This window comes from Gavia stellata, unplaced genomic scaffold (assembly GCF_030936135.1).
Source record: "Gavia stellata isolate bGavSte3 unplaced genomic scaffold, bGavSte3.hap2 HAP2_SCAFFOLD_1011, whole genome shotgun sequence".
NCBI classification, from domain to species: Eukaryota; Metazoa; Chordata; class Aves; order Gaviiformes; family Gaviidae; genus Gavia; species Gavia stellata.
In genome coordinates this window covers 14,609-42,223 of record NW_026777190.1, presented here as the reverse complement: position 1 = coordinate 42,223, position 27,615 = coordinate 14,609, and the positions used below count along the sequence as shown (strand labels likewise).

The following is a 27,615-nucleotide window of genomic DNA, read 5'->3' as shown; positions in this document are numbered from 1 at the left end:
TGGTGCGAGGGCCCGGACTGGGCGTGCGACGCACACGCGTGTGCGCGGGGGGCTGCCAGGCCTGGACACGCGGGTGTCCCCACGGGCGCAGCGTCACCCGCCGCCGGGCAGCGGGACGGGCACACGCGTGTGCAGGCGTGTGCGCGTGGGGCACGTGCGTGTGCACACGCATGTGCAGGCCCGCCTGCCTGCGGGTTGCGGGCAGTTGCAGGCGTGTGCTTGTGTGTGTGCAGGGCACGTGTGTGTGCGCACACGCGTGTGCAGGCGTGTGCACGTGTGTGTGGGGCACGTGCGTGTGGAAGCATGTGTGCAGGCGTGTGCACGTGTGTGTGCGCAGGGCACGTGCGTGTGCACACGCGTGTGCAGGGCCCGCCTGCCTGCAGGGTGCGGGCAGTTGCAGGTGTGCACGCGTGTGCAAAGGTGGGGTGCACGTGGGGGGTGCAGGGGGTGTGCACAACACTGGGGTGCACACGCGTGTGCGCATGTGTGGGGGGGTGCGTGCCAAAGCGGGGTGTGCGCAGGGGGTGCGCTGCATTGGGGTGCACGTGGGGTGTGCACATGTGTGCGTGTGTGTGGGGGGGGTGCGTGCAGACTTGGGGTGCACATGCGTGTGTGGGGGGGGTGCGCACGCAAAGCTGGGGTGCACATGAGTGCCTGCGTGCCAAACCGGGGCGCACATGAGCGTGCAGGGGGTGTGCACGTAAAACTGGGGTGCACCTGCGTGCACGCGCAAAACTGGGGGGCACACGAGCGTGTAGGGGTGTGCACACTGATTTGGGGGTGCATGTGAGGGTGCGTGTGTGTGTGGAGGGGTGTGCATGCAAAATTGGGGTGCCCATGTGTGTGCAGAGCATGCGCATGCAAAATTGGGGTGCACGTAAGCGTGCAGGGTGTGTGCGTGCAAAATTGGGGGTGTGCATGAGCGTGCTGGCTGCGTGCATGCAAAATTGGGGGTGCACGTGAGTGTGCAGGGCGTGTGCGTGCAAAGCTGGGGTGCGCATGAGTGTGCAGGCTGCGTGTGTGCAAAATGGGGGTGCACATGAGCGTGTGGGGGGTGTGCACGTAAAACTGGGGTGCACGTGTGTGCACGCGCAAAACTGGGGGGGCACACGAGCATGTAGGGGTGTGCACACTGATTTGGGGGTGCATGTGAGGGTGCGTGTGTGTGGGGGGGATGTGCGTGCAAAATTGGGGTGCATGTGAGTGTGCAGGGCGTGTGCGTGCAAAGCTGGGGTGCACACGAGCGTGCAGGCTGCGTGTGTGCAAAATTGGGGTGCACGTAAAACTGGGGTGCACGTGTGTGCACGCGCAAAACTGGGGGGGCACACGAGCATGTAGGGGTGTGCACGCTGATTTGGGGGTGCATGTGAGGGTGCGTGTGTGTGGGGGGGGATGTGCGTGCAAAATTGGGGTGCACGTGAGTGTGCAGGGCGTGTGCGTGCAAAGCTGGGGTGCGCACGAGCATGCAGGGGGTGTGTGTGCAAAATTGGGGTGCACACGAGCGTGTGGGGCGTGCGCATGCAAAATTGGGGTGCACAGTGAGTGTGCAGGGCGTGTGCGTGCAAAGCTGGGGTGCGCAGGAGCGTGCAGGCTGCGTGTGTGCAAAATTGGGGTGCACGTAAAACTGGGGTGCACATGCGTGCACGCGCAAACTGGGGGGCACACGAGTGTGCAGGGGGTGTGGGTGCAAAATGGGGGTGCACAGGAGCGTGCGGGGCGTGTGCGTGCTGGAGTGGGGGTGCACGTGTGCGTGCAGGGGGTGAGTGTGCAAGGGGGCGTGTGCGCGTGCAGAAGTGGGGTGCAGGGGGGTGTTCGCACGGGCGTGTGCAAGACGGGGGGGCGTGTGCGTGTGTGCGCTGCGCACGGGTGCGTGCAGGGTGTTGGGGCGTGTACACGCGTGTGCGTGTGCCAGGTCTGCGTGTGCACACGTGGGCCCACGTGCGCGTGTTGACAGGCGTGTGCAGGGCGGTGTGTGTGCACAGGCGTGTGCAAGGGGGGGGCATGGGGGGGCGCATGGGTGCGTGTGGGACTGGGGCGCACGCGTGTGCAAGGGTGTGCGCACGCCTGTGCACACGTGTGCTCATGGGGGGGCAGGAGCAGAGTGCACGCGTGTGCGTGTGCGAGGCCGTGTTCATGGGGGGGGTCGGGAGCGCCCGGACCTGGGGGTCCCCTCCTGGGGGGGGTGCCGGACACGTGGGTCCCCTGGACCCCCCCCCCCCCCCAGGGCCTTCTCCTCCCCGTGACCTTCAGGTGCCCGCGGGGGACAGAGGGGACCCCGGGGTCGGGGTGCCCCCACCCAACCAAAGCCCCCCCGGGGGGGACCCCGGTGCCCCCTCCCCCCCGTTATCAGGCAACAGGAATCAATCATTAATTAATTAACTCCGGGGTTGGGGGGGGAAGGGCACGCTGAGGACACGGGGGTCCCCTGGGGGGGGGGTGGTCTCTGGGGGGGGGGGGAGCCCCCCCCCGACGCCGGGGTCCCCTCTGGGGGCAGGGGGGTCTATGGGGGTGTCCCCCCCCCGGACGCCTGGGTCCCCTGGGGGGGGGGGTCTGGGGGGGGTCGTTGCTGTCAATCCCCCCCCCCCCCGCAGGTGCAGCAGTTAATGTGATTGGCTAATTATGCGGCGCATGTTAATGAGCCCCATTACCCAAGGAGGGGGGGGCTGCCACGGCAGGGTTATAAATAACCTGGGGCCTCATTTGCATGATGCCAGATCCCGGGTTGCCGCGGTGACCGGCATCATCACCCCCCCTAATCACTGGGGTTAATTAACGGGGTTGATAACGAGGCGGGGGGTGTTGGAGCGAGGTGGGGGGGGTGTTGCCTGGGTCCTCTCTAGGGCTGGGGGTGAGGGGGGGTCCCCCCGGACGCCCGGGGGTCCCCTCTCACGCTCTCTCTCCCCCCCCCAGGTGCCCACCAGACCCCCCGGCCATGTTGTAGCCCCCCGCCGGGGGCCACCCATGCGGCTGTGAGAGGACGGGGGTGGCCGGGCCCCCCAGGGCCCCCCCCAGGGCCCCCCCAACCCGCCCAGGCTCCGCGGCCACCCCAGGCGCCATGACCTGTCCGGACGCCGAGGGCCACCCGGGTCCCAGGGGCCACCTAAAGACTAAGGCCAACGAGGGCTCCGTGGCCAACGAGGGCTCCGTGGCCAACAAGGCCCCACGCCCAACCAAGGCGCTGAGGACCGTCTAGAGACCAACGTCAGTGACGGCTCCGTGGCCCGGTTAGACTTGAAGGTCCACCAAGGCTTCATGGCCAACCAAGGCTCTGAGGACCATCTAGAGACCAACGTCAATGATAGCTCCATGGCCCCGTTAGACTTGAAGGTCCACCAAAGCCCCACGGCCAACCAAGGCTCTGAGGACTGTCTAGAGACTAAGGCCAACCAAGGCTCCATGGCCAACCAAGGCTCTGAGGACCATCTAGAGACCAACGTCAATGACAGCTCCATGTCCAGTTAGACTTGAAGGTCACCAAGGCTCCATGGCCAACCAAGGCTCTGAGGACTGTCTAGAGACCAATGTCAATGATGGCTTCGTGACCCGGTTAGACTTGAAGGTCCACCAAGGCCCCACGGCCAACCAAGGCTCCGAGGACTGTCTAGAGACTGAGGTCAGCCAAGGCCCTATAGCCTGTCTGGATCCGAAGGTCCAGCAAGACTCCACGGCCTACCAAGCCTCCAAGGACCACCTAGAGACCAAGGTCAACCAAAGCCCCGTGGCTTGTCCAGACTTGAAGGTCCACCAAGACTCTCTGGCCAACCGAGGCTCCGCGGCCCGTCCAGAGACCGAGTTCCACCAAACCCCCATGGCCGACTGGGCCACCCCATCCCGTCCGTGTCCTCGTGTCCCCTCGGGGCGCCCACCTGGGGCTTGGTGCTGCTGACCTTGGGGTCCCTGCTGCTACCGGGGGACCTCGGGGGCGGCGCTGGAGTTTGGGGGTGCCCCGGGCCAATGGGCGCGCTACGGGCGCTGGGCGCCGGGGGCCGGTGGCCAACTGAGCTTCAGCTTGAAGACCAACATCTCCCGGGCGTTGCTGCTCTACCTGGACGACGGCGGCAACTGCGACTTCTTGGAGCTGCTGGTGGCCGAGGGGCGTCTTCGCCTCCGCTTCGCCATCGCCTGCGCCGAACCCCGCCACGGTCCAACCGCCGGCGGCAGTGAGCGACGGTCGGTGGCACATGGTGCTCCTCACCCGTAACGCCCGCGAAACCGCCTTGGCCGTGGACGGGGAGGCACGGGCGGCCGCCGTCCGCTCCAAGCGGGCCGAGATGGCAGTGGGCCAGCGACCTCTTCGTAGGCGGGATCCCACCCGACGTCCGCCTCTCGGCATTGACCCTCAGCACCGTCAAGTACGAGGCGCCCTTCCGGGGTTGGTTGGCCAACCTGAAGGTCGGGGACGCGCCGGCGGCGCTGTTGGGCGCCCAAGGGGTGCGGGGCGAGGGGGAGGAACGTTGCGCCCGCCACCCGCTCCTGCGCCCACGGCGGCCGCTGCACCCTGCGCCGTGGAGAGCCCCGCTGCGACTGCGCCGGCACCGGCTACCGCGGGCCCTTCTGCGCCGAAGGTGAGGAGGCGGTGGGGGGCAGCAGGGCGAGGCGGGGGGGGACCGCGGTGGGCGGCGGGGGGCACGGCACCGCCTTGTGGCTTTGCAACTCTTGGGCTTCTCCACGTCTTCATGGCGTTGGACGTCGTCTTCATGGCGTTGGACGTCGTCTTCACGGCGTTGGACGTCTTCACGGCGTTGCGTTCTTGGGCTTGTCCATGTCTTTGTGTCCTCTTGGCGCTGCACGTCTTCACGGCGTTGCACACTTCGTGTTTCTCCATGTCTTTGTGTCTTCACGGTGCTGCACATTCCTCGTGTCCGTGTGTTCTTGCGCTTCTCCGTCTCTTGGCGTCCTCTTGGCGTGGGACATCTTCGTGGCGTTGTGTCCTTGTCTTGCTCCACACCTTCACACCTCCCTGGCGTTGCACGCCTTCCTGGCATTGCGCGTCCTCGTGTCTCGGTGTTCTTGTGTTTCTCCACGTCCTCGTGTCCTCTGGGTGCTGTGTGTCCTCCTGGTGTTGCACGTCCCCGTGTCTCTGCACGTCCTCGTGTTCCTCCATCTCTTCGTGTCCTCCTGGCGTCGCGCGTCCTCGTGTCTCTCTGCGTTCCTTGTGCCCCTGCAGCCTCGCACGCCCCCCCCCAGCACTCTGTGCCCTCGCACAGGCCCCGTCCTTGCACGTCCTCGTGCCCTTGCACGTCCTCGTGCGGCGTGGCGGGGGGGCAGGGGTGTGTCGGGGTCCCCTTGCGGGTTCCGCCCACTGTGGGGGGGCGAGATGGGGGTCTGGGGGTCCCCCAGCGGGGGTCATCGCACAGAGGTGTTTGCTTGTGCAACGGCACGCCCCCGTGCCCTCGCACGCCCCCGTGCCCCTGCCCGTCCCCGCGCCCTTGCACGCCCTCGTGCGAGGGCACCGAGGCCGGGACGACCCCCCCGGGGTGACGGCGGCGGGGCGTGACCCGGACGCCTGGGTCCCTCGTGCGAGACACCCCCTCGTGCGAGACACCCCCTCGCACACGTCCCCCGCCGGGGACCCGGTGACAACCGGCGGCGTTGCCACGGTGACAGCATCCTCCCAGGCCCGTTGCCAGGATAACGGTTGCCGGGGCTGCAGGCCGGGATGGGTTGCCATGGTGATGCCGGGGACGGGTTGCCATGGCGACGCCGGGGCGGTTGACCCGTTGCCAAGGGCCGGTTGCCACGGAGACGGCCGGGCCGCCTGTCTCCCTGGCAACGGTTGCTGGGGCGCGGCGCCGCGGGGATGTTTTTCCACCCGCCGTGTCCTTGAGGGGGGACGGGGACAGGATGGGGGGGCTCGGGGCTGCCCCATAGGGTGCAGGGTCCGTGTGGGGTGCAGGCAGGGTGCTATGGGGTGCAGGCAGGGTGCCCAATAGGGTGCAGGGTCCCTGTGGGGTGCAGGCAGGGTGCCCCATAGGGTGCAGGGTCCCTGGGGGGTGCAGGCAGGGTGCTATGGGGTGCAGGCAGGGTGCCCAATAGGGTGCAGGGTCCCTATGGGGTGCAGGAAGGGTGCCCCATAGGGTGCAGGATCCCTGTGGGGTGCAGGCAGGGTGCTGTGAGGTGCAGGGTCCCTGTGGGGTGTGCTGTGGGGGCGCGCTATGGGGCACAGGGTCCCTGTGGAGTGCTCCTGTGGTGCTGTGTAGGATGTGGGGTTCCCGTGGGCACGCCGTGGGGCGTGCAGACCCCCCTGGGGTGTGCGTGGGGGCGTGCAAAGCCTGACAGGACGCCCAAACCCCGCCGGGACGTGCAACGGGGCGTGCAACTTGCACCAGGGCGTGCAAACCCCCAGCCCCGGGCCGTGCGGCGCACACCCCCCGTGCGACACGACCGTGGTGCAAGGGCCCAGCCTCCCAAGGTCAACCCAAGGTCGTGGGGGACCCCCGGGGTTGGGGCGGTGTCACACGGGGTCGCGCACGAGGACACGAGGGGCACGAGGGTCCCCGCTCACTAACGCCTCTCCCCTTCTCCCCCCTCTGCTCGCCCCCCCCGGACCCCCCAGAGGAAGAACCCACGGTGGAAGGTGAGTCGGGACGTGCAAGGCTGGGGGGGTCGTGCAAGGCTGGGGGGGCGTGCGAAGCCCAGCGTCACGCCCAGCGCAGGAGGACTGTGCACAGGGTGGGGGGGTGCGAACAGCTCAGCAGTCGTGCAAGGGGGGGGGCGTGCAACGGTCTGGGGCGTGCAAAGCTCCAGATTTGTGCTCGTGCACGGAGCAGGGGCCTGCGCAACACTTGGGCTGTTGGCGCGCGGGGCAGGGCTCGTGCAAAGCTCGAGGGCTTGTGCGAAGATCGGCACGCGCTTTGTGCGCAGCGCGGGGTTCGCACGCGGCCCGGGGGTCGGGGGGGCTCGTGCGAGGCGCGGTGCTCGTGCGAGGTGCAGGACTCGTGCGAGGTGCAGCGCTCGTGCAAAGCACGGCTCTCGTGCGAGGCCCGGGGTGCACGAGCCCTGCCACGCCCCCTCCGGCCGCTCGCCATGACGTCACACATGGGCCAGCCCAATAGGATGGTGGCATGCAAATGAGGGGGGGCGGCTGCTGGCGGAGGTGGGGCTATGCAAATGAAGGGGCACCGGCAGCCAGTAGGGAGGAGGTCTCAGGCTGCCAGGGATTGGGTGAGCTCCGCCCCGCCCCCTCGCGAGGGGCGGGGGCTGGCACGAGGAGCGTGCGACGCACAAGGGTGTGCAGGGAGCGAGGGTTGCACAAGGGGCGTGCAATGCGCACGGACTTGCAGGGAGCAAGGGTTGCACGAGGAGCGTGCGACGCACGAGGGCGTGCAGGGAGCGAGGGTTGCACGAGGGCCGTGCAATGCACGAGGGCGTGCAGGGATCCAGCCTTGCACGAGGGGCGTGCAATGCAGGAGGGTGTGCAGGGAGCAAGGGTTGCACGAGGAGCGTGCAAGGCACGAGGGCGTGCAGGGAGCGAGGGTTGCACGAGGGGCGTGCGACGCACGAGGGTGTGCAGGGAACGAGGGTTGCACGAGGGGCGTGCAATGCACGAGGGCGTGCAGGGAGCAGGGCTGGCACAAGGGACATGTGATGCACGAGGGTGTTCAGGGAGTGAGGGTTGCACGAGGTTGTGCAGGGATCCAGCCTTGCACAAGGGCCATGCGATGCAGGAGGGCGTGCAGGGAGCGAGGGTTGCACGAGGAGTGTGCGAGGCACAAGGACGTGCAGGGAGCGAGGGTTGCACGAGGGGCCGTGCAATGCATGAGGGCGTGCAGGAGCGAGGGTTGCACAAGGGCCATGCGATGCACGAGGGCGTGCAGAAGCGAGGGTTGCACGAGGGCCGTGCAATGCACGAGGGTGTGCAGGGATCCAGCCTTGCACAAGGGCCATGTGACGCAGGAGGGCGTGCAGGGAGCGAGGGTTGGGCGAGGGCCGTGCAATGCACGAGGGTGTGCAGGGAGCGAGGGTTGCGCGAGGGCCGTGCAAGAGCAGGGCTCGTGCACCGCACAAGGGGCGCGCAGGGATCCGGCCTTGCACGAGCTGCACGAGGGCCGTGCAATGCACGAGGGCGCGCAGGGATCCGGCCTTGCACAAGGGCCATGCGACGCACGAGGGCGTGCAGGGAGCGAGGGTGGCGCGAGGGCCGTGCAATGCACGAGGGCGTGCAGGGAGCGAGGGTTGCATGAGGGCCGTGCAATGCACGAGGGCGTGCAGGGATCCAGCCTTGCACAAGGGCCATGCGACGCAGGAGGGCGTGCAGGGAGCGAGGGTTGCGCGAGGGCCGTGCAAGAGCAGGGCTCGTGCACCGCACAAGGGGGCGCGCAGGGATCCGGCCTTGCACGAGCTGCACGAGGGCCGTGCGACGCACGAGGGGCGCGCGAGGAGGCAGCCCCCCCCTTGGCCCCCGCGAAGCCCCGGGGGGTGGGGGTGGGGTCCCCGCGCGAGGGGGGCGCCCCCGCCCCCCCCCGTGTCTCCATCCCCTCCCCCCCCCTCCGGCTTTTCCCCCCATGAGGAAAAGGGGAAAAACCCGCGGGAAGGCGGCGGGTGGGGGAAGGGCGGCGCTGCGGGCGCGGCCCCTCCCCCCCCCCCGCCTGTCCCCGCCCCTCCCCCCCCCCCGGCATCGCCCGATGCCGTCACAAGTTAAAGCGCTTTAAGTTGTGACGGGGCCCGCGGTGACGCCTCTTCTCTCCCCTCCCCCCGCTGCTTTTGGGGTTGTGTTGCGTCACGGGGGGCGGGGCTCCCCCGGGCCCTGGCCCCGCCCCCGGCCCCCCCCCGAACCCCCCGAACCCCCCCGACCCTCCGCCCGGGCGGCCGCTGCGCCGCGCGTCCCCCTTTTGGGGTATTTCCCCTTTTGGGGTATTTCCCCTTTTGGGGTATTTCCCCTTTTTGGGGTGTCAGTTCCCCCTTTTTTTGGTTAATTCCCTTTTTTTGTTAATTCCTTTTTTTTTGTTATTTCATTTCCCCCTTTTTTTGTTGTTATTTCCCCCTTTTTTTGGTTAATTACCTTTTTTTTTTTGTTATTTTTCCCCCCTTTTTTGTTATTTCGCCCTTTTTTTTTGTTATTCCCCCCTTTTTTTTGGTTATTTCCCTTTTTTGGCTATTTCCCCGTTTTCTTTTGGTTATTTCTCCTTTTTTGGTTATTTCCACTTTTTTTGTGTGTGTTATTCCCCTTTTTCGGTTATTTCCCCCCTTTTTTGCCCCCCCCTCTCCCTCCCCCCCCCCGCGCCCTTTCGCTTCTTTCGCCTTTTTTTTTTGCCGCTTCCGCCACTTTCCCTTTCGGGCCGTTCCCGCCAATTTCCCTGCCCCGCCCCTTCTTGCCCCGCCCCCGCCGGCTCGGCCCCTCCCCCCGCCCCTCCTCCCCGCCGAAACCCTTTTTTTTCCGCCCTCTCTTCCGCCGTCGCGCTCCCGCTCCCCCCTCCCGCCGCCGCTTCCGCTTCCGCCGCCGCTTCCGCTTCCGCTTCCGCTTCCCTCCGCCTCCGGCTCCGCCCCCCCCAGGTCCCGCCCACCTGCGAGTCACCGGCCAAGGTAATGACGCGCCCCTCCCCCCGCGTGCCGCCGTCGGGCCCTCCCCCTCCCCTCCCCCCGCCGCCATCCTCGTCACCCTCATCGTCATCGCCACCCCCCCTCCCCCCACATCGTGTCTGTGGCTCGTGCGACACGGGGGGGGAGGGGGGGCCACCTCGCACGGGGGCGGGGGGGAGGGGCGGGGGGCGGGACAGCTCCCAGCGGCGGCAGCGGGGGGAGCGCGCGGGCGTGTCCCCCTCGCACGAGGGCGTCCCCCGTCCCTGCGCCCGCGCACGGGCGGGGCCCTCGGCCCAGGGACGCACCCACGCGCCCCGCCCTAACGCCCCGCCCTCCCCCAGGGCCCGCGGAGGTCGCCGAGGGGGGGCCCGGCCGCGGCGCCGGCGAGATCCAGACGGCGGCGAAAGGTCAGTGCCCGCGGCACCCCCGCCCCGAGGGGCCCGGGGGCCTCCGGCCCCGCGGCTGCGCGCGCCGGCGTCGCGCCCCCCAGCGCGAGCGTGCACCCGGAGCGCGCGCGGAGGCCACCGCCCACTGCGGACGCCGCCCTTGCACGCCCCGAGTACGCGCGGGTGGCCGCACGGGCGGTCCAGTTGCAAGGCCGGCGTTGCGAGGTCCTGTCGCAGCGCCTCCGTTGCAAGATCCTGGGGCGAGACCCCATGCAAGCCCCGTTGCAGAGCCCCCACTGCAAGACCCCATTGCAACGTCCCCATGCAGGGTCCAGTTGCAAAGCCCCCGTCGCAAGGTCCCTGTTGCAACTGCCCCATGCAACGTCCCCGTTGCAAGATCCTGGTGCAAGGTCCCATGCAAGCCCCGTTGCAAAGTCCCCGTTGCAATGTCCCCATGCAACAGCCCCATGCAATGTTCTGGTTGCAAGATCTTGGTGCAAGGTCCCCATGCAAGATCCCATGCAAGCCCCATCGTAAAGTCCCTGTTGCAGCGTCCCTGTTACAAGATCCTGGTGCAACGTCCCTGTTGCAACGTCCCTGTTGCAACATCCCTGGTGCAAGGTCCCCGTGCAAGGTCCAGTTGCAGAGCCCCCATCGCAAAGTCCCTGTCGCAAGGTCCCCACACCACGTCCCTGTGCAAGGTGCAGTTGCAAAGCCACTGTTGCAGCGTCCCTGGTCAAGGTCCCCATGCAACGTCCCCATGCAAGGTCCAGTTGCAAAGCCCCCGTCGCAAGGTCCCCGTTGCAACCGCCCCCTGCAACGTCCTCATTGCGAGATCCCGGTGCGAGATCCCTGTGCAAGATCCCATGCAACGTCCCCGTTGCAGCATCCCCGTTGCAACGTCCCTGGTGCAAGGTCCCCGTGCAAGGTCCAGTTGCAGAGCCCCCATCGCAACGTCCCCCGTGCAAGGTCCCCGTGCCAGGCCCCCCAGCGCAGCCCCCCTCGCCACCCGCCGTGGAGCCCCCTCGCTGACGTGCGCTCCCCGCAGGCCGGGAGGAGTACGTGGCCACCTTCAAGGGCAACGAGTTCTTCTGCTACGACCTGTCCCACAACCCCATCCAGAGCAGCACGGACGAGCTGACGCTCTCCTTCCGCACGCTGCAGCGCAACGGGCTGCTGCTGCACACCGGCAAGTCGGCCGACTACGTCAACCTCTCGCTGAAGAGCGGCGCCGTCTGGCTGGTCATCAACCTGGGCTCCGGCGCCTTCGAGGCGCTGGTGGAGCCCGTCAACGGCAAGTTCAACGACAACGACTGGCACGACATCCGCGTCACCCGCAACCTGCGACAGGTAGGGGCGGGGGGGCGGCGGGGGGGCGGCGGGGCCCCAGCTGGGGGGCTGGGAGCGCTGGCAGCACCGGGCGCCTTGGTCCGCTCCCCAACTGGGAGGACTGGGAGCACTGGGCGCCTTGGTCTGCTCCCCAACTGGGAGCACTGGGAGGACTGGGTGCCTTGGTCCGCTCCCCAACTGGGAGCACTGGGAGGAATGGGCGCCTTGGTCTGCTCCCCAGCTGGGAGCACTGGGAGGACTGGGTGCCTTGGTCCGCTCCCCAACTGGGAGCACTGGGAGGAATGGGCGCCTTGGTCTGCTCCCCAACTGGGAGGACTGGGCGCCTTGGTCCGCTCCCCAACTGGGAGGACTGGGAGCACTGGGCGCCTTGGTCTGCTCCCCAACTGGGAGCACTGGGCGCCTTGGTCCGCTCCCCAACTGGGAGCACTGGGAGGAATGGGTGCCTTGGTCTGCTCCCCAGCTGGGAGCACTGGGAGGACTGGGTGCCTTGGTCCGCTCCCCAGCTGGGAGCACTGGGCACCTTGGTCCGCTCCCCGACTGGGAGTGCTGGGAGCACTGGGCACCTTGGTCCGCTCCCCGACTGGGAGGAATGGGCGCCTTGGTCCACTCCCCAACTGGGAGTGCTGGGAGCACTGGGCACCTTGGTCCGCTCCCCAACTGGGAGGACTGGGTGCCTTGGTCCGCTCCCCAACTGGGAGGACTGGGAGCACTGGGCGCCTTGGTCTGCTCCCCAACTGGGAGCACTGGGAGGAATGGGCGCCTTGGTCTGCTCCCCAGCTGGGAGCACTGGGAGGACTGGGTGCCTTGGTCCGCTCCCCAGCTGGGAGCACTGGGCGCCTTGGTCCACTCCCCAACTGGGAGCACTGGGAGCACTGGGTGCCTTGGTCCACTCTCCAACTGGGAGCACTGGGCACCTTGGTCAACTACCCCCCTGGGAGCATTGGGCACCTTGGTCTGCTCCCCAACTGGGAGAACTGGGAGCATTGGGTGCCTTGGTCTGCTCCCCAGCTGGGAGGACTGGAAACCTTGGTCCGCTCCCCAACTGGGAGCACTGGGAGCAGTGGGTACCTTGGTCAGCTCCCCAACGGGGAGCATTGGGAGCACCAGGTGCCTTGGTCCACTCCCCAACTGGGAGCCTTGGTCAACTACCCCACTGGGAGCACTGGGTGCCTTGGTCAACTACCCAGCTGGGAGCACTGGGTGCTGGGGTCAACACTCCAACTGGGAGCACTGGGAGCACCTTGGTCAGCTACCTAACTGGGAGCCCTGGGAGCGCTGAACATCTTGGTCAACTACCCAACGGGGAGCACTGGGAGCACTGGGTGCCTTGGTCAACGACCAACTGGGAGCGCTGGTTGCCTTGGTCAACGACCCAACTGGAGCACCAGATACCTTGGTCCAGTACCCAACTGGGGATGCTGGACACCGGGGGCTGCTCCCCAACTGGGAGCACTGGTCATCTTGGTCAAGGACCCAACTGGGGGTGCTGGGTGCCTCGGTCAGCTACCCAACTGGGAGCACTGGGAGCACTGGACCCCTTGGTCAGCTGCCCAACTTGGGGGTGCTGGACACCTTGGCCCATGACACAACTGGGAGCACTGGGAGCACTGGGCTCCTTGGACAACTACCCAACTGGGAGCACCAGATGCCTTGGTCCAGTACCCAACTGGGGGCACTGGTTGCTGGGCTCTGCTCCCTAACTGGGAGTACTGGTTCCTTGGCCCGTCCCCCCCAGCTGCCCCGTGGGGTGATGGGGGGCGGGGGGACGATGAGGGGAGGGGGTGTCTGCGCCCCCCACCCCCTCTAACGACTCTGCTTCTCTCCCCCAAAGGTGGGCGCAGCCCCCCCCCCCCGCAACCACCCCCCCTCGTGCAACGACCCCCCCACCCCCCCCTCGTGCAACGCCCCTCCCCCTCTGTGTGTGCGCGTGCGACTAACACGCTTACCGCCGCCGGGGCCCCCCCCCACTAACCTCCCCGCCCCCCGACTAATCCTGGGGGGGCCCCCCCGAAAAACCCCCTCCAAAACCCCCTTCGAATGCCCCAAAACCGCCTTCGCCCGGCGGAAAATGTCATTTTTGTTGTGTTTTGTCCTTTTTCGCTCCCCCCCCGGCGCCCCCAGCACGCAGGGATCGGACACGCTATGGTAAACAAACTGCATTACCTGGTAGTTATCACTCTAATTGTTACTCCTTGGCTTCGCCGTGGGCCCCCCCCCCCAGAACCCACCTTTCGGGGCGAATTCTTGGGATTTTGGGCAATGTGATACCACCCACCGTATGCGGCCGAGCCTCGGCTCCCTGATGCCAAAACCAGCTGGTTCCCCCCCAAAATCCTTCCCGGGGGGGGATATTTTTCCTGAAGGGGGTGATGTGGGGTCCCACCCCCCCATTTTGGGGTGAATTCTTTGGATTTGGGGCAATTTGATAGCCACCCACTGTAGGCAGCCAGGCCTCAGCTCCCCGATGCTGAAAGCAGCAGATTTCCCCCCAAAAAGCCTGTCTGGGCTCAGGGGGGAAACGTTTTTCCTCAGGGGGTGATGTGGGGTCCCCACCCCCCCCTTTTGGGGCCAATTCTTGGGGTTTCGGGCAATTTTATACGACCCACTGTATGCGGCCGAGCCGCGGTTCCCGGATGCCAAAACCAGCCGGATTCCCCCCGAAATCCTGCCCGGGGGGTGTTTTTCCCCGGGAGGGGTGTTTTTCCCCGGGAGGGGTGCTGGGGGGTCCCAACCCTCCCTGGTTGGGCCATTTCCGTGGGATTTTGGGCAACTTTATACCACCCCCCACGTGCAGCCAGGTCTTGGCTCCCCAACGCCAAAACCAGCCCGTTTCCCCCCAAAAAGCCCGTTCAGGGTCGGGGGGGGGTGTTTTTCCCCAGGGGGGTGATGTGGGGTCCCAAACCCCACCTTTTGGGGTAATTTCTTGGTGTTTTGGCCCATTCGATGCCCACCCCCTTTGCAGGCAGCCAGGCCTCGGCCCCCCGCTCCCCAAACCAGCCGGTTTCCCCCCAAAACCCAGGCTCAGGGAGGGGGTGTGCCGTCAGGTGGGGTGGGTGATTTTTTTTGGGGTGCCCCCTCCCCGAATCGAGGACAGAAACGGCGTTTTCAGGACAAGCCCGTGGGCAGCTGCCGCCCCCTCCCCACCCCCCCCGCGCAGGCAGCGGGGCCACCCCTGCCCCCCCCCCACCCCGCTGCACCCCCCCCGGGATCGGGCCCCGCTGCCTGCGCCGGAGCCCTTGCACGGCTTTGCACGCCTTCGCACGGCCCCGCACAGCTCACTAACACTGTGTCCCCCCCCGGCCTTCCTCCTCCTCCTCCTCCTCCTCCTCCTCCTCCTCCTCCTCCCCCCCCCGCCCTGTCCCCCACCCATGGGTGCTGCTGGCAGAGCACCGGGGCCGGCACCGCTGTGGGGGGGGTGCTGGTGTGCAAGGTGCACGGGTGTGCGTCGGTGCAAGGGCCGTGCAGGGTGCGTGGGTGTGTGTTGGTGCAAGGGGCGGGACGCGTGTGCGCGCACGGGTGTGTGTTGGTGCAGCGCCTGTGCAGCGTGTGTGTGTGCGCATGCACGGGAGTGCATCGGTGCAAGGGGCGTGTGTGTGCGTGCGTGGGTGTGCATTGGTGCGAGCGCCACACAGGGTGCGCGTGTGCACGAGCGTGCGCTGGTGCGAGGTCGGGATCCTCGTGTGCGTGTGCACGAGCGTGCGCTGGTGCGAGGTCGGGATCCTCGTGTGCGTGTGCACGAGTGTGTGCTGGTGCGAGGTGCCTCTGTACCAGTGTGAGGGCTGGGCTGGGGCGCACACTTGTGCACGGGTGCGTGTCGGTGCGAGGTTGGGGCTCTGCGTGTGTGCATCGGAGCAAGGCCCGTGCCGGGGGGTGTGTGCACGCGTGTGTGTTGGTGCGAGGGTTGCCGCAGGGGCGTGCGCAGGTGCGCATGAGTGCAAGCCCCGTCTGGGGCGCGTGTGTGCGCGAGCGTGCACCGGCGCACGCTCGCAGCCCGTGTGCGTGAGCTCACACGCGTGTGCAAGCTGTGCGTGGGGCTGCCCCCGTCCCTCCCAGGGCCCCGGTGCTCCTGCTGTCCCCGCTGTCCCCGCACGCCCGCGTGCACGGCTCCTCGCACGCCCTCGCACGCCCTCGCACGCCCCTCGCGCGCGCTGAGCCCCACTAACAGCCATTTTTCTGTCTGAGCTTGGTTCTGTCTGAGGACCCCTAAAACTCGTTACTAATCCAACCCCCCCCCCCCGGTGTCACCCCTCGGTGTCACCCTGTCACCCCCCCGCCCCTCCCCCACCTCATCACCTTGTTCCCCGTCGTCACCCCACCCCCACCCTGTCCCCCCATCCCTTAATGTCACCCCCTCCCCCTCCCCCCCCCCGCCCCCCCATCCCTTAGGGCCACCCCCTCCCCATCCCCACCGTGTCCCCCAGGGCCACCCTGTCCCCAACCCCACGTCCCTTAGGGCCACCCTGTCCCCACAGCCACCCTGGGGGGGTCCTTGCGGGGGGTCCCCGGAGGCCCGGGCCCCCCGGCGGGGGGGGGTTAAGGGGGGGTGGGGGTCAGCAGGGCACCCAGGGTCCGGGCCCCCCAGGTGTCAGCACTGAGGGGTCGTGACCCTCGTCAGCAGCCGCCCCTAATGAGCCCTAACGAGCCCCCGCTGGGGCACAGCTGCGCCCCGACCCTGGGGCGGCTCAGAGAGGAGGCAGGTAGGTGGGGTGCAGGTGGGGGTCCTGGGGGGGCACCCGGACGTCGGGGTCCCCCAGGGGAGGCAGGAGCTGGGGGGTCCCCAGGCCCCCCTGCACCCCCCCGGGGTCCCATAGCTGTGGCCAGAGGCACCCTTGGGACCCCCCCCCCCCCCCAGACCCCCAGTCGTCATCCCCCCGAGCTGCCCCTGTCCCCCAGGCGCTCCCTGAGACACCCCCAGCCCCCCCATCACCCCCCTCGCCTCCCCATCACCCCCATCACCCCCCATCCCCCCTGTTACCTCCCACCCCCATCACCCTCAGCCCCCACCCCCCCACCCCTTTTGGGGTGCGTCCCCCCCCAGACACAGAAATGGCTGCGGCGGGCAGGCGGGGGCCCCCGCTGAGGCCGGGCGCGCTCGTGCCACAGGTGACAATTTCGGTGGACGGGATCCTGACGACGACGGGGTACACGCAGGAGGACTACACCATGTTGGGCTCCGACGACTTCTTCTACGTGGGGGGGTCCCCCAACACCGCCGACCTCCCCGGCTCCCCCGTCAGCAACAACTTCATGGGCTGCCTCAAGGACGTGAGCGCCGGGACAGGGTGTGGGGGGGACGTGGGGTGCATGGGGGGGGACACAGGGACGTGGAGCACCAGCGTGCACGGGGTGCATGGGGACGTGGGGTGCACGGGGACACAGGGACGTGGAGCACCAGGGTACATGGGGTGCAGGGGGATGTGGGGTGCACGGGGACACAGGGACATGGAGTGCAGGGGGATGTGGGGTGCACAGGGATGTGGGGTGCATGGGGACAGGGACGTGGAGCATCGGGGTGCACGGGGACACATGGGGGCACGGGGACGTGAGCACTGGGGTGCGCAGGGACGGGGTGCGCAGGGGACAGAGGGTGCAGGGGGTGCCCAAGGGCACGTGCACCGGGACAGGGGACGCACGGGGACCCGTGCACGGGGCGCAGAGGGACGCGGGGCGCAGCGGGACAGGGGACGCCCCTGTGACACGCGTCCCCCCCCCCCCTTCCAGGTGGTCTACAAGAACAACGACTTCAAGCTGGAGCTGTCGCGCCTGGCGCAGGAGGGCGACGGGCGCGTGACGCTGCACGGGGCCCTGCTCTTCCACTGCGAGGCCGTGGCCGCCCTGGAGCCCGTCACCTTCGGCACGCCTCAGGCCTTCCTGGCGCTGCCGGCATGGCGGGCGGCACGCGCCGGCTCCGTCTCCTTCGACTTCCGCACCACCGAAGCCAACGGGCTCCTGCTCTTCGGGCAGGGGCGGCCGCAGGGGCCCGGCCACCCCCGGCCCGACTACTTCGCCCTGGAGCTGCTGGACGGGCACCTCTACCTGCTGCTGGACATGGGCTCCGGCGGCATCAAGGTGCGCGCCAGCGCCCGCAAGGTCACCGACGGCGAGTGGTGCCACGTGGACGTGCAACGGGACGGGAGGAAAGGTGAGAGGGCGGCGGCGGGTGCCGGGGTGGTTGTGCGCGGAGAGGCGGGCGCGTGCGGGGAGGGTTTGCGGGTGTGCGAGGGCGTTGGTGGACGGAGGGGCGGTGGGTGCAAAGTGTGTCCGGGGGGGGTTGCACGTGTGCAAATGGTGCCCATGGGTCTGTGCACGGAGCGGGGGGGTGTGCACAGGGTGGCCCTGGGGCCCCCACAGTGCCCCGTGTCCCCGCGGTGCCGTGAGTCCCCGTTATCCCCCCTCAGCGCCATGCACCCCCGTGTCCCCTGTGTCCTCACAGTGCCACCCACCGCCTGTGTGTGTCCCCCAGGCTCGGTGTCGGTGAACAGCCGCAGCACCCCCTGCACCCCAATGTCCCCCTGTGTCCCCGTGGTGTTGTGCACCCCAATGTCCCCCTGTGTCCCCATGGTGCGGTGCACCCCCACGTCCCTCTGTGTCCCCACGATGCCGCCCACCCATCGTGTCCCCTGGTGTCCCCATGGTATGGCCTGCGTCCCCAGTGTCCCCCCGATGCCACCCACCCGTGTTCCCCTGTGCCCCCACGGTGCCATGCACCCTGTGTACCCCAACGTCCCCTGGGGTCCCCCCAGGCTCGGTGTCGGTGAACAGCCGCAGCACCCCTTTCCTGGCGAGCGGCGAGAGCGAGGTGCTGGACCTGGACTCGGAGCTTTACCTGGGGGGGCTCCCCGAGGGGCGGCCGGGCCCCCCGCTGCCCCCCGAGCTCTGGACGGCCTTTCTGCGCTACGGCTACGTGGGCTGCGTCCGCGACCTCTTTGTCGACGGCCGCAGCCGGGACGTGCGACGGCTGGCGGAGGAACAGGCTGCCCCGGGGGTTACCCCCTTCTGCGCCCGCGAGCCCCCCCGGCACTGCGCCAGCGGGCCCTGCCGCAACGGGGGGCTCTGCCGCGAGGGCTGGAACCGCTTCATCTGCGACTGCCTCGGCACCGGCTACCTGGGACCCCGCTGCGAGACCGGTGGGTGGCAGCCCCGCCCGGACACCTGGGTCCCCCCCGGCTGCCTGGGTCCCCCCCGGGGGGGGTGGCCCTGGGGAAGGGGGTGCCCGGATGCCGGGGTTCCCCCCGGATGCCTGTGTCCCTTGGGGAAGGGGGGACACGGATGCCTGGGGGTCCCCTGGGAATGGGGTTACCCGGATGCCTGGGGGTCCCCAGTGCCAAGGGGTGCCCCCCCGCCAAACGCCCGGGTCCACGGTGACGGGGGGGTCCCCCCGCAGAGGCGGCGGTGCTGAGCTACGACGGCAGCATGTACCTGAAGATCCTGGTGCCGGGGGCGGCGCAGACGGAGGCAGAGGACGTGGCCCTGCGCTTCATGTCCCCCCGCGCCTACGGCCTCGTCCTGGCCACCACCTCCCGCCAGTCGGCTGACACCCTGCGCCTCGAGCTGGACGGGGGGCGCATGAAGCTCACCGTCAACCTGGGTGAGCCCCCCCAGACCCTGAAACAGTCTCCAAAGTGATGCCCGGGTCCCCAGAATGGTCCCCGAAATGGTGCCTGAGTTGGCTCTCATGACCCCCAGAACGGTCCCTGAAGTGATGCTCAAATTGACGCTCGGGACCCCAAAATGGTGCCCAGGTCCCCAAAACGGTGCCCGAGTTGGTTCTTGTGACCCCAGATTGGTCCCTGAAGTGATGCTCAACTTGGAGCCTGGGACCCCAAAACTATCCCCAAAGCAACGCCCAAGTTGGTGCCCGTGACCCCAGAATGGTCCCCAAAGTGATGCTCAAACTGGTGCCTGGGACCCCAAAATGGTGCCCAGGTCCCCAAAACTGTGCCCGAGACCCCAAAACTGTCCCCAAAATGGTGCTCAAGTCAGTGCTTGTGACCCCGAAATGGTCCCCAGAGTTGGTGCCTGTGACACCAAAATGGTGCCTGAGACCCCGAAATCGTCCCCAAAATGGTGCCCGTGGCCCTAAAATGGTGCCCGAAATCACACCCGAGACCCCGCACGGGGTCAGGTCCCTCAAATGGCACCTGAGCCCCATGGCGCTGCTGGAGCCCCCCCAAACCCGGCACCCGGGACCCTGAAACGGCACATCTGGGGGGCGTCACCGGAGCTGACTCAGGCACCCGCATCCCCATCGGGTCCCGTTCCCCCTGTCCCCCAGGCTTGGAGCCTTCGTGACCCCCCCGCTGCCACTTGGGGCATGGCGCCGGGACCCCCCAGAGGGGTCGGGGATCCCCCCAAGGGATTGGGGCTCCCCCCAGGGTCGGGGGTCCCCCCTGCAGCCCCATCCATTGTGGGCAGACCCCCATGGGGCTGCAGGTGCTCTGTGGGGTCGGGGACCCCACCGTGGTATTGGAGACCCCCCCAGGGGGTTGGAGATCCCCCCTGCAGCCCCACGGCATTGGGGAACCCCCTATGGGCCTGGGGATCCCCGTATGGGACTGGGGATCCCCCCCATCGGGCTGCAGCCCCTCTGCAGGGTTGGGACCCCCCCCACGGGATCGGCCCCCTGGGTCCCGGCACGTTTGCCCCCCGCCGCCCCGCAGCGGTTGACGAGGGGGGGCCCAGCCCTGGGGCGCCCGATCCCCTGGGATCCCCCGGGATCCCCTGCGCCCCCCGGGCTGGGCCCTGCGAGGTGGCCGAGATCCCCCCGCGAGGTGCCTCCACCCCCTCCAAGACCCCCCCGGCACAGCCCAAGTGCCCGTCCCCTTCCCAGTCCCGGTCCCCATCCCAGTCCTCTCCCTGTCCAGTCCCAGTCAGCAGCTTTATCCCATCCCAGTCCTGGTCCCCATCCCCATCCTGTCCCGGTCCTCATCCCATCCCAGTCAAATCCCCGTCCCAGTCCCCATCCCAGTCCCCATCCCATCCCAGTCAAATCCCATCCCAGTCCCTGTCCTTGTCCCAGTCCCATCCCTGCTGGCACCTCGCGCCATCCCGGCTGCCCCCTCCTCGTCCCCGGGGCGGTGACACCGGTTGCGGCTCCGAAGGGCCTGATCCTGCTCTCTTCTCTCCCCAGACTGTGTGCGCGTGGGCTGCCACCCCAGTAAGTGTGCGCCCCTCCCGCCCCCCCCCCCCGGACGCCTGGGTCCCCTATAGGGTCTGACCCCCCCGCCCTGGACGCCTGGGTCCCCTCTGGGGGTCTGGTCACAGCCCCCCCCGCCCCGCCCCGGATGCCTGGGGTCACTGGACACACCCAGGGTCACACGAGGACACAGCCACACACGTGTGTGCAAGACGTGTGCAGGGTGAGGCACACGCGTGTGCAGGCGCATGAGGCCCCACGTGTGCAGGTAAGGCTCAGCCCAGCCCCTCCAGGGGCACACGCGTGTCAGGGGCGTGACACAGGGACAGGGCAGGGACGTGGGCGGTGGCTGCGGTCACACACGTGTGCAGGGGCTGCACAAACGCACACACGTGTGCAAGGCCTAGTGTGTCACACTCACCAGCGTGCACAGTGGCTGTGTCACGAGAAGACACGTGTGTGCGGGGGGGGCGGTGGTGGGATGCACACGCGTGTGTGACGTGCTTGCCCAGACCCAGCATGCAGCAGCCAGCTCCAGACGCAGGTGAGTGGGGGTCCCCATGCGGGGGGACACCGTGCGTGGCGATGTGGCACACGTGTGTGGCCCCGTCCCACTGCCCTCCCCCCCCCCCCATGCAGGGGGGACCCAGGCGACTGAGCTGTGCACTGCCCCCCCCCCCACAAGGACCCAGGTGTCCGGGCCCCCCCTGCCCCCCCCCCGGTGGCCCAGGCGTCCGGGGTCTCCTGCCCGAGGGGAGGGGTCCGGGGCGGGGAGCGGGAGCACACAGGTGCTCGTGCATGCCACACACACGCACGTAGGGACATGCACACAGGCTGCAGGCATGCACACGCATGCACGCACACACATGCCTGTGTTCTGCAGCCGTGCACGGGCACACGTGCACATGTGCTGTAATGGTGCACACACACACACTGCAGCTGTGCATAGGTACATACGTGTGTGCACATGTGTGTGTACACGCTGCAGCTGTACGAGGACACGGGTGCATGTGTGTGCACACACATATATTGCAGCTGTGCATGGCCACACGTGCACGCACGCTCTCTAGCTGTGCACTGACACATGCACATGTGCTACAGCTGTGCACGCGCAGGTGCACACGTACTCTGCAGTTGTGTGCACACACACACACACTGCAGTTGTGCACGGACACGTGTGCACACACAGCCCCTGCATGCACCCCCCCGTTTCCCTCCCTGTCCCCCTGCCCTCAGCGTGTCCCTGTGTCCCCCGGCCAGTGCACGTGGGGGTGGGGTGCATGTGTGCACACGGGTGTGCAAGGGTTGCACGTGCACGGTGCTCGCAGGCTGCAGGGGTGTGCGTGCAGGGTGCTCACGGGTTGCGTGTGTGAACAACATGGCATGCGCAGGCTCTGAGTGCACGCGCTGTTCTGGGCGCGCACACGCCATGTCCGCAGCAGTAGGTGATGCGTGATTTTTGCATGCTCTGTGGGTGTGCACGTGTGCAGCGTTGGGGTGTGTGTCCACGAGGTTTGTAGGAGTGTGTCGGTGTGCTCGGGGCGGGGGGGTGCGCGTGCTCAGTGTTTGGGGGTGCGCGGGGGTTTTAGGGGTGCGAGCGTGCACAGTTCGTAGGGGGGTGTGCGTGGTGTGTCGGAGCGTGTGTGGTGTTTGCAGATGTGTGCGCGCACACGCGTGATGCTTAGGGGTGTGCAGTGCTTGGGGGGGTGTGTGCGGTGCCCGCAGGTGTGCACATGTGCGACATTTAGGGGAGTGCACGTGTGTCCTCGCTGTTTGCTGGGGGGGGTGGTGTTTGTGCACCGTGTTCGCAGCGCGTGCACAGTATTTGGGGGAGTCTCTGTGTGTGTGGTGGTTGCTGGAGCGAGTGTGTGCACACGGTGTTTTTAGGGGGGGGTGTGCACGGTGTTTGCAGGGGGGGTGCGCAGTGTGCGGGGGGTGTGCACGGCATTTAGGGGAGTGCACGCATAGACGCGGCGTTTGTCAGCGGGGGGGTGCGCGTGGTGTTTGCAGGTGTGCACATGCACAGTATTCAGGGGAGTGCACGTGCACGCTGTTTGCAGGGGGGTGTGCCTGTGCTTGCATGGGGTGTTTGCAGACGTGTGCATGGTGTCACCTGGCCGTGCCCGGTGGCCGATGGTGCCCGGTGTTGCGCAGTGTCACCCGGCTGTGCTGGGTGTCGCGGTGTTGCTCAGTAGTGCCCGGTGCTGCGGCATTGCCCGGTGTCACCCGGCCGTGCCCGGTGTCACCTCGTGTCGCGGCGTGGCCCGGCTGACCCCTGCCCCCCAGGCAAGGGCCCCGAGACCCTCTTCGCGGGGCAGAAGCTGGATGACAACGAGTGGCACACGGTGCGGGTGGTGCGGCGCGGGCGCAGCCTCCAGCTCTCCGTCGACAACGTCACCGTCGAAGGTGCCTGCGCGTGGGGACATGGGTGCGGGTCCATGGGGGTGGGTGCGCAGGTCCGTGGGGACACGTGGCAATGGGTGCATAGATCCACGGAGCCATGGGCGCAGGCCCATGGAGACATGGGTGCCCAGGTCCGTGAGGATGTGGGTGCACGGGGACATGGTGCCCAGGTCCACGGCGATGTGGTGCGTGGGGCTGCAGGTCCACGGGGACGTGGTGCAATGGCATGCGGGTCCGTGAGGATGTGGGTGTGTGGGGTTGTGGCGCATGGGGATGCAGGTCCGTGGGGACACGGGTGCACAGGGACACCCGCCTGCCGCCCCCCCGCAGGGCAGATGTCGGGCGCCCACACCCGCCTGGAGTTCCACAACATCGAGACGGGCATTGTGACGGAGCGCCGCTTCCTGGCCGTGGTGCCCTCCAACTTCCTGGGTCACTTGAGTGGGCTCCTCTTCAACGGGCTGCCCTACCTGGACCTCTGCAAGAACGGGGACATCAGCTCCTGCGAGCTCAACGCCCGCTTCGGCCGCCGGACCATCGTGGCCGACCCGGTGGCCTTCCGTGGTCGTGGCTCCTACGTGGCGCTGGCCACGCTCCAGGCCTATGCCTCCATGCACCTCTTCTTCCAGTTCAAGACGACGGCGCCCGACGGCCTCATCCTCTTCAACAGCGGCAACGGCAATGACTTCCTCGTCGTCGAGCTCGTTAAGGGGTGAGGGCGCATCTCCAGGGGAGCGACTGGGAGGTCCTGGGGACCTCCTGAACCCTCTAGGACCGTGGGGACCCCCTGGGGACACCGGGCAGGGTCCTGGGGACCTCGGGGACCTCCTGAGCCTCCTGGGGACCCCGTAACCCTCCTGAGGACCTCGGGGGCCTCCTGAGCCTCCTGGGGACCCCGTAACCCTCCTGGGGACCTCGGGGACCTCCTGAGCCTCCTGGAGACCCCGTAACCCTCCTGGGGACCTCCTGAGCCTCCTGGGGACCCCGTAACCCTCCTGGGGACCTCGGGGACCTCCTGAGCCTCCTGGGGACCCCGTAACCCTCCTGGGGACCTCGGGGACCTCCTGAGCCTCCTGGAGACCCCGTAACCCTCCTGGGGACCTCGGGGACCTCCTGAGCCTCCTGGGGACCCCGTAACCCTCCTGGGGACCTCCTGAGCCTCCTGGGGACCCCGTAACCCTCCTGGGGACCTCGGGGACCTCCTGAGCCTCCTGGGGACCCCGTAACCCTCCTGGGGACCTCCTGAGCCTCCTGGAGACCCCGTAACCCTCCTGGGGACCTCGGGGACCTCCTGAGCCTCCTGGGGACCCCGTAACCCTCCTGGGGACCTCGGGGACCTCCTGAGCCTCCTGGGGACCCCGTAACCCTCCTGGGGACCTCCTGAGCCTCCTGGGGACCCCGTAACCCTCCTGGGGACCTCGGGGACCTCCTGAGCCTCCTGGGGACCCCGTAACCCTCCTGGGGACCTCGGGCACCCGCCACCCCATGGTGCCCACCAAGCCTTAGGCCCTGCCCCATGGGGCAGTCCCCGCCCCTCCTCATGAAGCCCCGCCCAGTTGTTGCAGACCCCTCCTCCTTGGCCCAGGCTCCTCCCCAACTTGACCACGCCCCCAGCCCAGGCCCTGCCCCCTGGTTGCAGGTACAGCCATTATGTATTTGACATGGGGGCCTGCCCCCTTGTGTCAGGCTCCTCCCCAGCCTTGGCCACACCCCCGGCTAAGGCCACGCCCCCTGGCCACAGGTACATCCACTATGTGTTTGCACTGGGGGTGGCCCCCTTGGCTCAGGCTCCTCCCCCTTGGCTCAGGCCCCTCCCAGCCGTGGGTATGCCCCCTGCTAAGGCCACGCCCCCTACCCCCAGGTGCATGCATGATATGTTTGATCTAGGGATGTCCCCTCGGCTCAGGCCCCGCCCCCTCGGCTCAGGCCCCGCCCCCTCGGCTCAGGCCCCGCCCCCTGCCCCCCCAGGTACATCCACTACGTGTTCGACCTGGGGGACGGCCCCTCCCTGATGAAGGGGAACTCGGAGCAGCCGCTGCACGACGGGCGCTGGCACGAGGTGTCGGTGGCCCGGGAGGGGGGGACCCTGCACGGGCTGCGGGTGGACGGGCGCCCCGTCACCCAGCACGGGCAGGGCGCCCGCAACCTCGACCTCAAGGGTGAGCGGGGCGAGCGGGGGGGTCACCCATGGCAGGGGGAATGGATGGAGGGGCACCCATAGGGGGTACGCATCGGGGAGGCACCTATGGAGGCGCACCCGTAGGGGTGCATCCATAGGGATGCGTGCATGGGGGCGTACCCGTGGGAGAGGTACCCACAGGGAGGGGCGCATGGGGGAAGCACCCCTGGGGCACCCAAACGGGGGTGTGCATGGCGGAGACACCTATGGGTGGGCACCTATGGAGAGGCATGCGTGGGGAGGCACCCGTAGGGGTCATGCATGGGGTGGGCACCCATGGGAGGGTATGTGGGGGGTACCCATGGGGGGTATGCGTGGGGGAGGCACCCTTAAGGGCGATACTGACGGCAGGGTATGCGTGGGGGGTGGCTACCCCGGGGGAGTCAGCCCTGGGGTGGGTGCGCACAGGGGGCACCCACGGGTGACACCCCCCCCACCCCCCCAGGGGAGCTGTACATCGGGGGCGTCAGCAAGGGGCTGCTGGGGCGGCTGCCCAAGCTGGTGGCCTCGCGCGGGGGCTTCCAGGGCTGCCTGGCCTCCCTCGACCTCAACGGCCGCCTGCCCGACCTCCTGGCTGACGCGCTGCACCGCGTGGGCCACGTCCAGCGCGGCTGCGATGGTGAGGGGGGGGCGTGGGGGGCGCCGGGCGGAGGGAGGGTGCAGAGGGGTGCACGAGGGAGAAGGGGGGCGCACGGGGTTGTAGGGAAGGGTGAGGGGGTGCAGGAGGGTTTGCAGGGCTGTGGGAGGGTGCAGAGGGCTGTGGGAGGGTGGATGGGGATGCGAGAGGGTGTACAAGGGTGCGGGGGTGGGCAGGAGGGGTACAGGGGTGCAGGAGGGTGCACAGGAATGCAAAAGGGTGCACAGGGGTGCAGGAAGGGGTATGGGGGTGCGAGAGGGGACACCGGGCTGTGGGAGGGTGCAGAAGGGTGCATGGGGGCGCAGGAGGGGGTACGGGCGTGCCCAGGGACTCCTGGGGGTGCACAAGGGCACGCGAGGGTGCACGGGTGCTCACTGGGTGCCCAGCGGACTGCGGGGCTGGTCACGGGCACCCAAGGGTGCTCTGGGCACGTGGGGTGTGCACACGAGGGCAGAGGGGGGGCACGAGGGCGCACGAGGGTGCACAAAGGCAGACAGGGGGTGCACAGGGGTTGCGCCAGGGTGCACAACAGCGGGTGGGGGTGCATGGCAGTGTGCGAAGGCACGTGGCGGGTGCACGGGGGGGCTTCACAAGGGTGCTCGGGGGCAGACGGGTGTGCCGGGGCGCAGGGGAGGGTATCAGGGTGCACAAATGCAGACGGGTGCACGAGGGTGCACAAAGGCAGATGGGGGTGCAAGGGGGTGCACCAGGGTGCACCAGGGTGCCTGAGGACACCCGGGGGGGGGGGGGGGCGGGGTGGGGGCACCCCAGTGATGCCGGCGCCCGCAGGCCCGAGCACGACGTGCACGGAGGAGTCGTGCGCCAACCAGGGCGTCTGCCTGCAGCAGTGGGACGGCTTCACGTGCGACTGCACCATGACCTCGTACGGGGGCCCCGTCTGCAACGACCGTGAGTGGAGGGGGGGCGCGGGGGGGGCGCAGGGGTCCCCGGGTCCCTTACACGGGGGCGGCGTGGCCCCGACTCTCTTATGTGAGGTGCATATGGCCCCGCGTGCCTTGCACGGGACGCGCGTGTCCCTGGCACAAGGCGTATACGGCCGCGTGTCCCTCGCACGAGGTGCAGGCGGCCCTGCGTGCCTTGCACGAGGAGTCTGTGTCCCCCGGTCCCTCGCACGAGGTGCGTGTGGCCCCGTGTGCCTTGCACAAGACGGCTGTGTCCCTGGCACGGGGTGTGCGTGGCCCCGTGTGCCTTGCCTGGGACACGCGTGTCCCTTGCACAAGACGTCTGTGTCCCTTGCACGGGGTCTGCGTGTCCCCAGGTCCCTCGCGCGAGGTGCGTGTGGCCTCACCTCGCACAGGGCACGCGTGTCCCTCGCACGGGGCCCCCGTGTCCCCACACCATCGAGGCCCAGGTGAGTTCCGGGCAGAGCTGCCCCCCCTTCGCACACACGTGTGAGGCACGAGGCGTGTGCGAGGGCCGGTGATGTGACCCCCCCTGCTCCCAGGGCACGCCGGAGTCCCTGCTCACCCCACGGCCCCCCCTCGCCCCGCGGGACCCAGGTGTCTGGGGGCTGCATCCCCCCAGCTCTGCCCCACAGGTCCATGGGGCATCTGTGGGGTGGGATGTGGGGCACGGTGACACCGTGGGGCAGGACAGGGGTTGGAGTCACACTGTGATGGGGGGCTGGATGCTGCTGTGGGTCGCTGTGGGGGTACCAGGGGTCCCTGGCAGCTGCTGTGGGGCAGCCGTGGGTTCCCACGGGCTGCCGTGGGTCCCTGTGGGGCTGCTATGGGGCTCCACGGACCCCTGGTGGGTCCCCGCGGCTCTCCGTGGGGCTACCGTGGGTCCCCCGTGGGGCTGCCGGGGGTGTCCGTGGGTTCCCCCCCGTGGGTCGCGGCGTGGCCCCTCCCCCGCCAGGCCCCTCCCCCGCCCCTCCCCCCTCCCCCGCCCCTCCCGCTGCAGCACCCGCCGCCGCCGCCGCCGCCCCACGGCCGCCCGCCGCCCCACCGCGCCCCACCGCGCCCCACCGCCGCGCCGACCCGCC

The 27,615-nt window shown here is 68.5% G+C and overlaps 1 protein-coding gene across 1 annotated transcript in view; it reads left to right on the top strand.

Annotated features, from left to right (window-relative positions):
• Positions 1–3,484: 3,484 nt before the first annotated feature.
• Positions 3,485–27,615, top strand: part of LOC132321817 (neurexin-2-like) — a 38,156-nt gene continuing 14,025 nt past the window's right edge. The window contains 20 exon segments of the mRNA XM_059835246.1: positions 3,485–3,820; positions 3,935–4,132; positions 4,134–4,280; positions 4,282–4,451; positions 4,453–4,565; positions 6,557–6,577; positions 9,493–9,522; positions 9,861–9,926; positions 10,954–11,255; positions 13,377–13,400; positions 16,359–16,520; positions 16,977–17,397; positions 17,999–18,382; positions 18,640–18,843; positions 20,386–20,412; positions 22,678–22,797; positions 23,125–23,506; positions 24,763–24,953; positions 25,419–25,592; positions 26,400–26,519. Of these exon segments, the coding sequence (XP_059691229.1) occupies positions 3,485–3,820; positions 3,935–4,132; positions 4,134–4,280; positions 4,282–4,451; positions 4,453–4,565; positions 6,557–6,577; positions 9,493–9,522; positions 9,861–9,926; positions 10,954–11,255; positions 13,377–13,400; positions 16,359–16,520; positions 16,977–17,397; positions 17,999–18,382; positions 18,640–18,843; positions 20,386–20,412; positions 22,678–22,797; positions 23,125–23,506; positions 24,763–24,953; positions 25,419–25,592; positions 26,400–26,519 (3,592 nt within the window).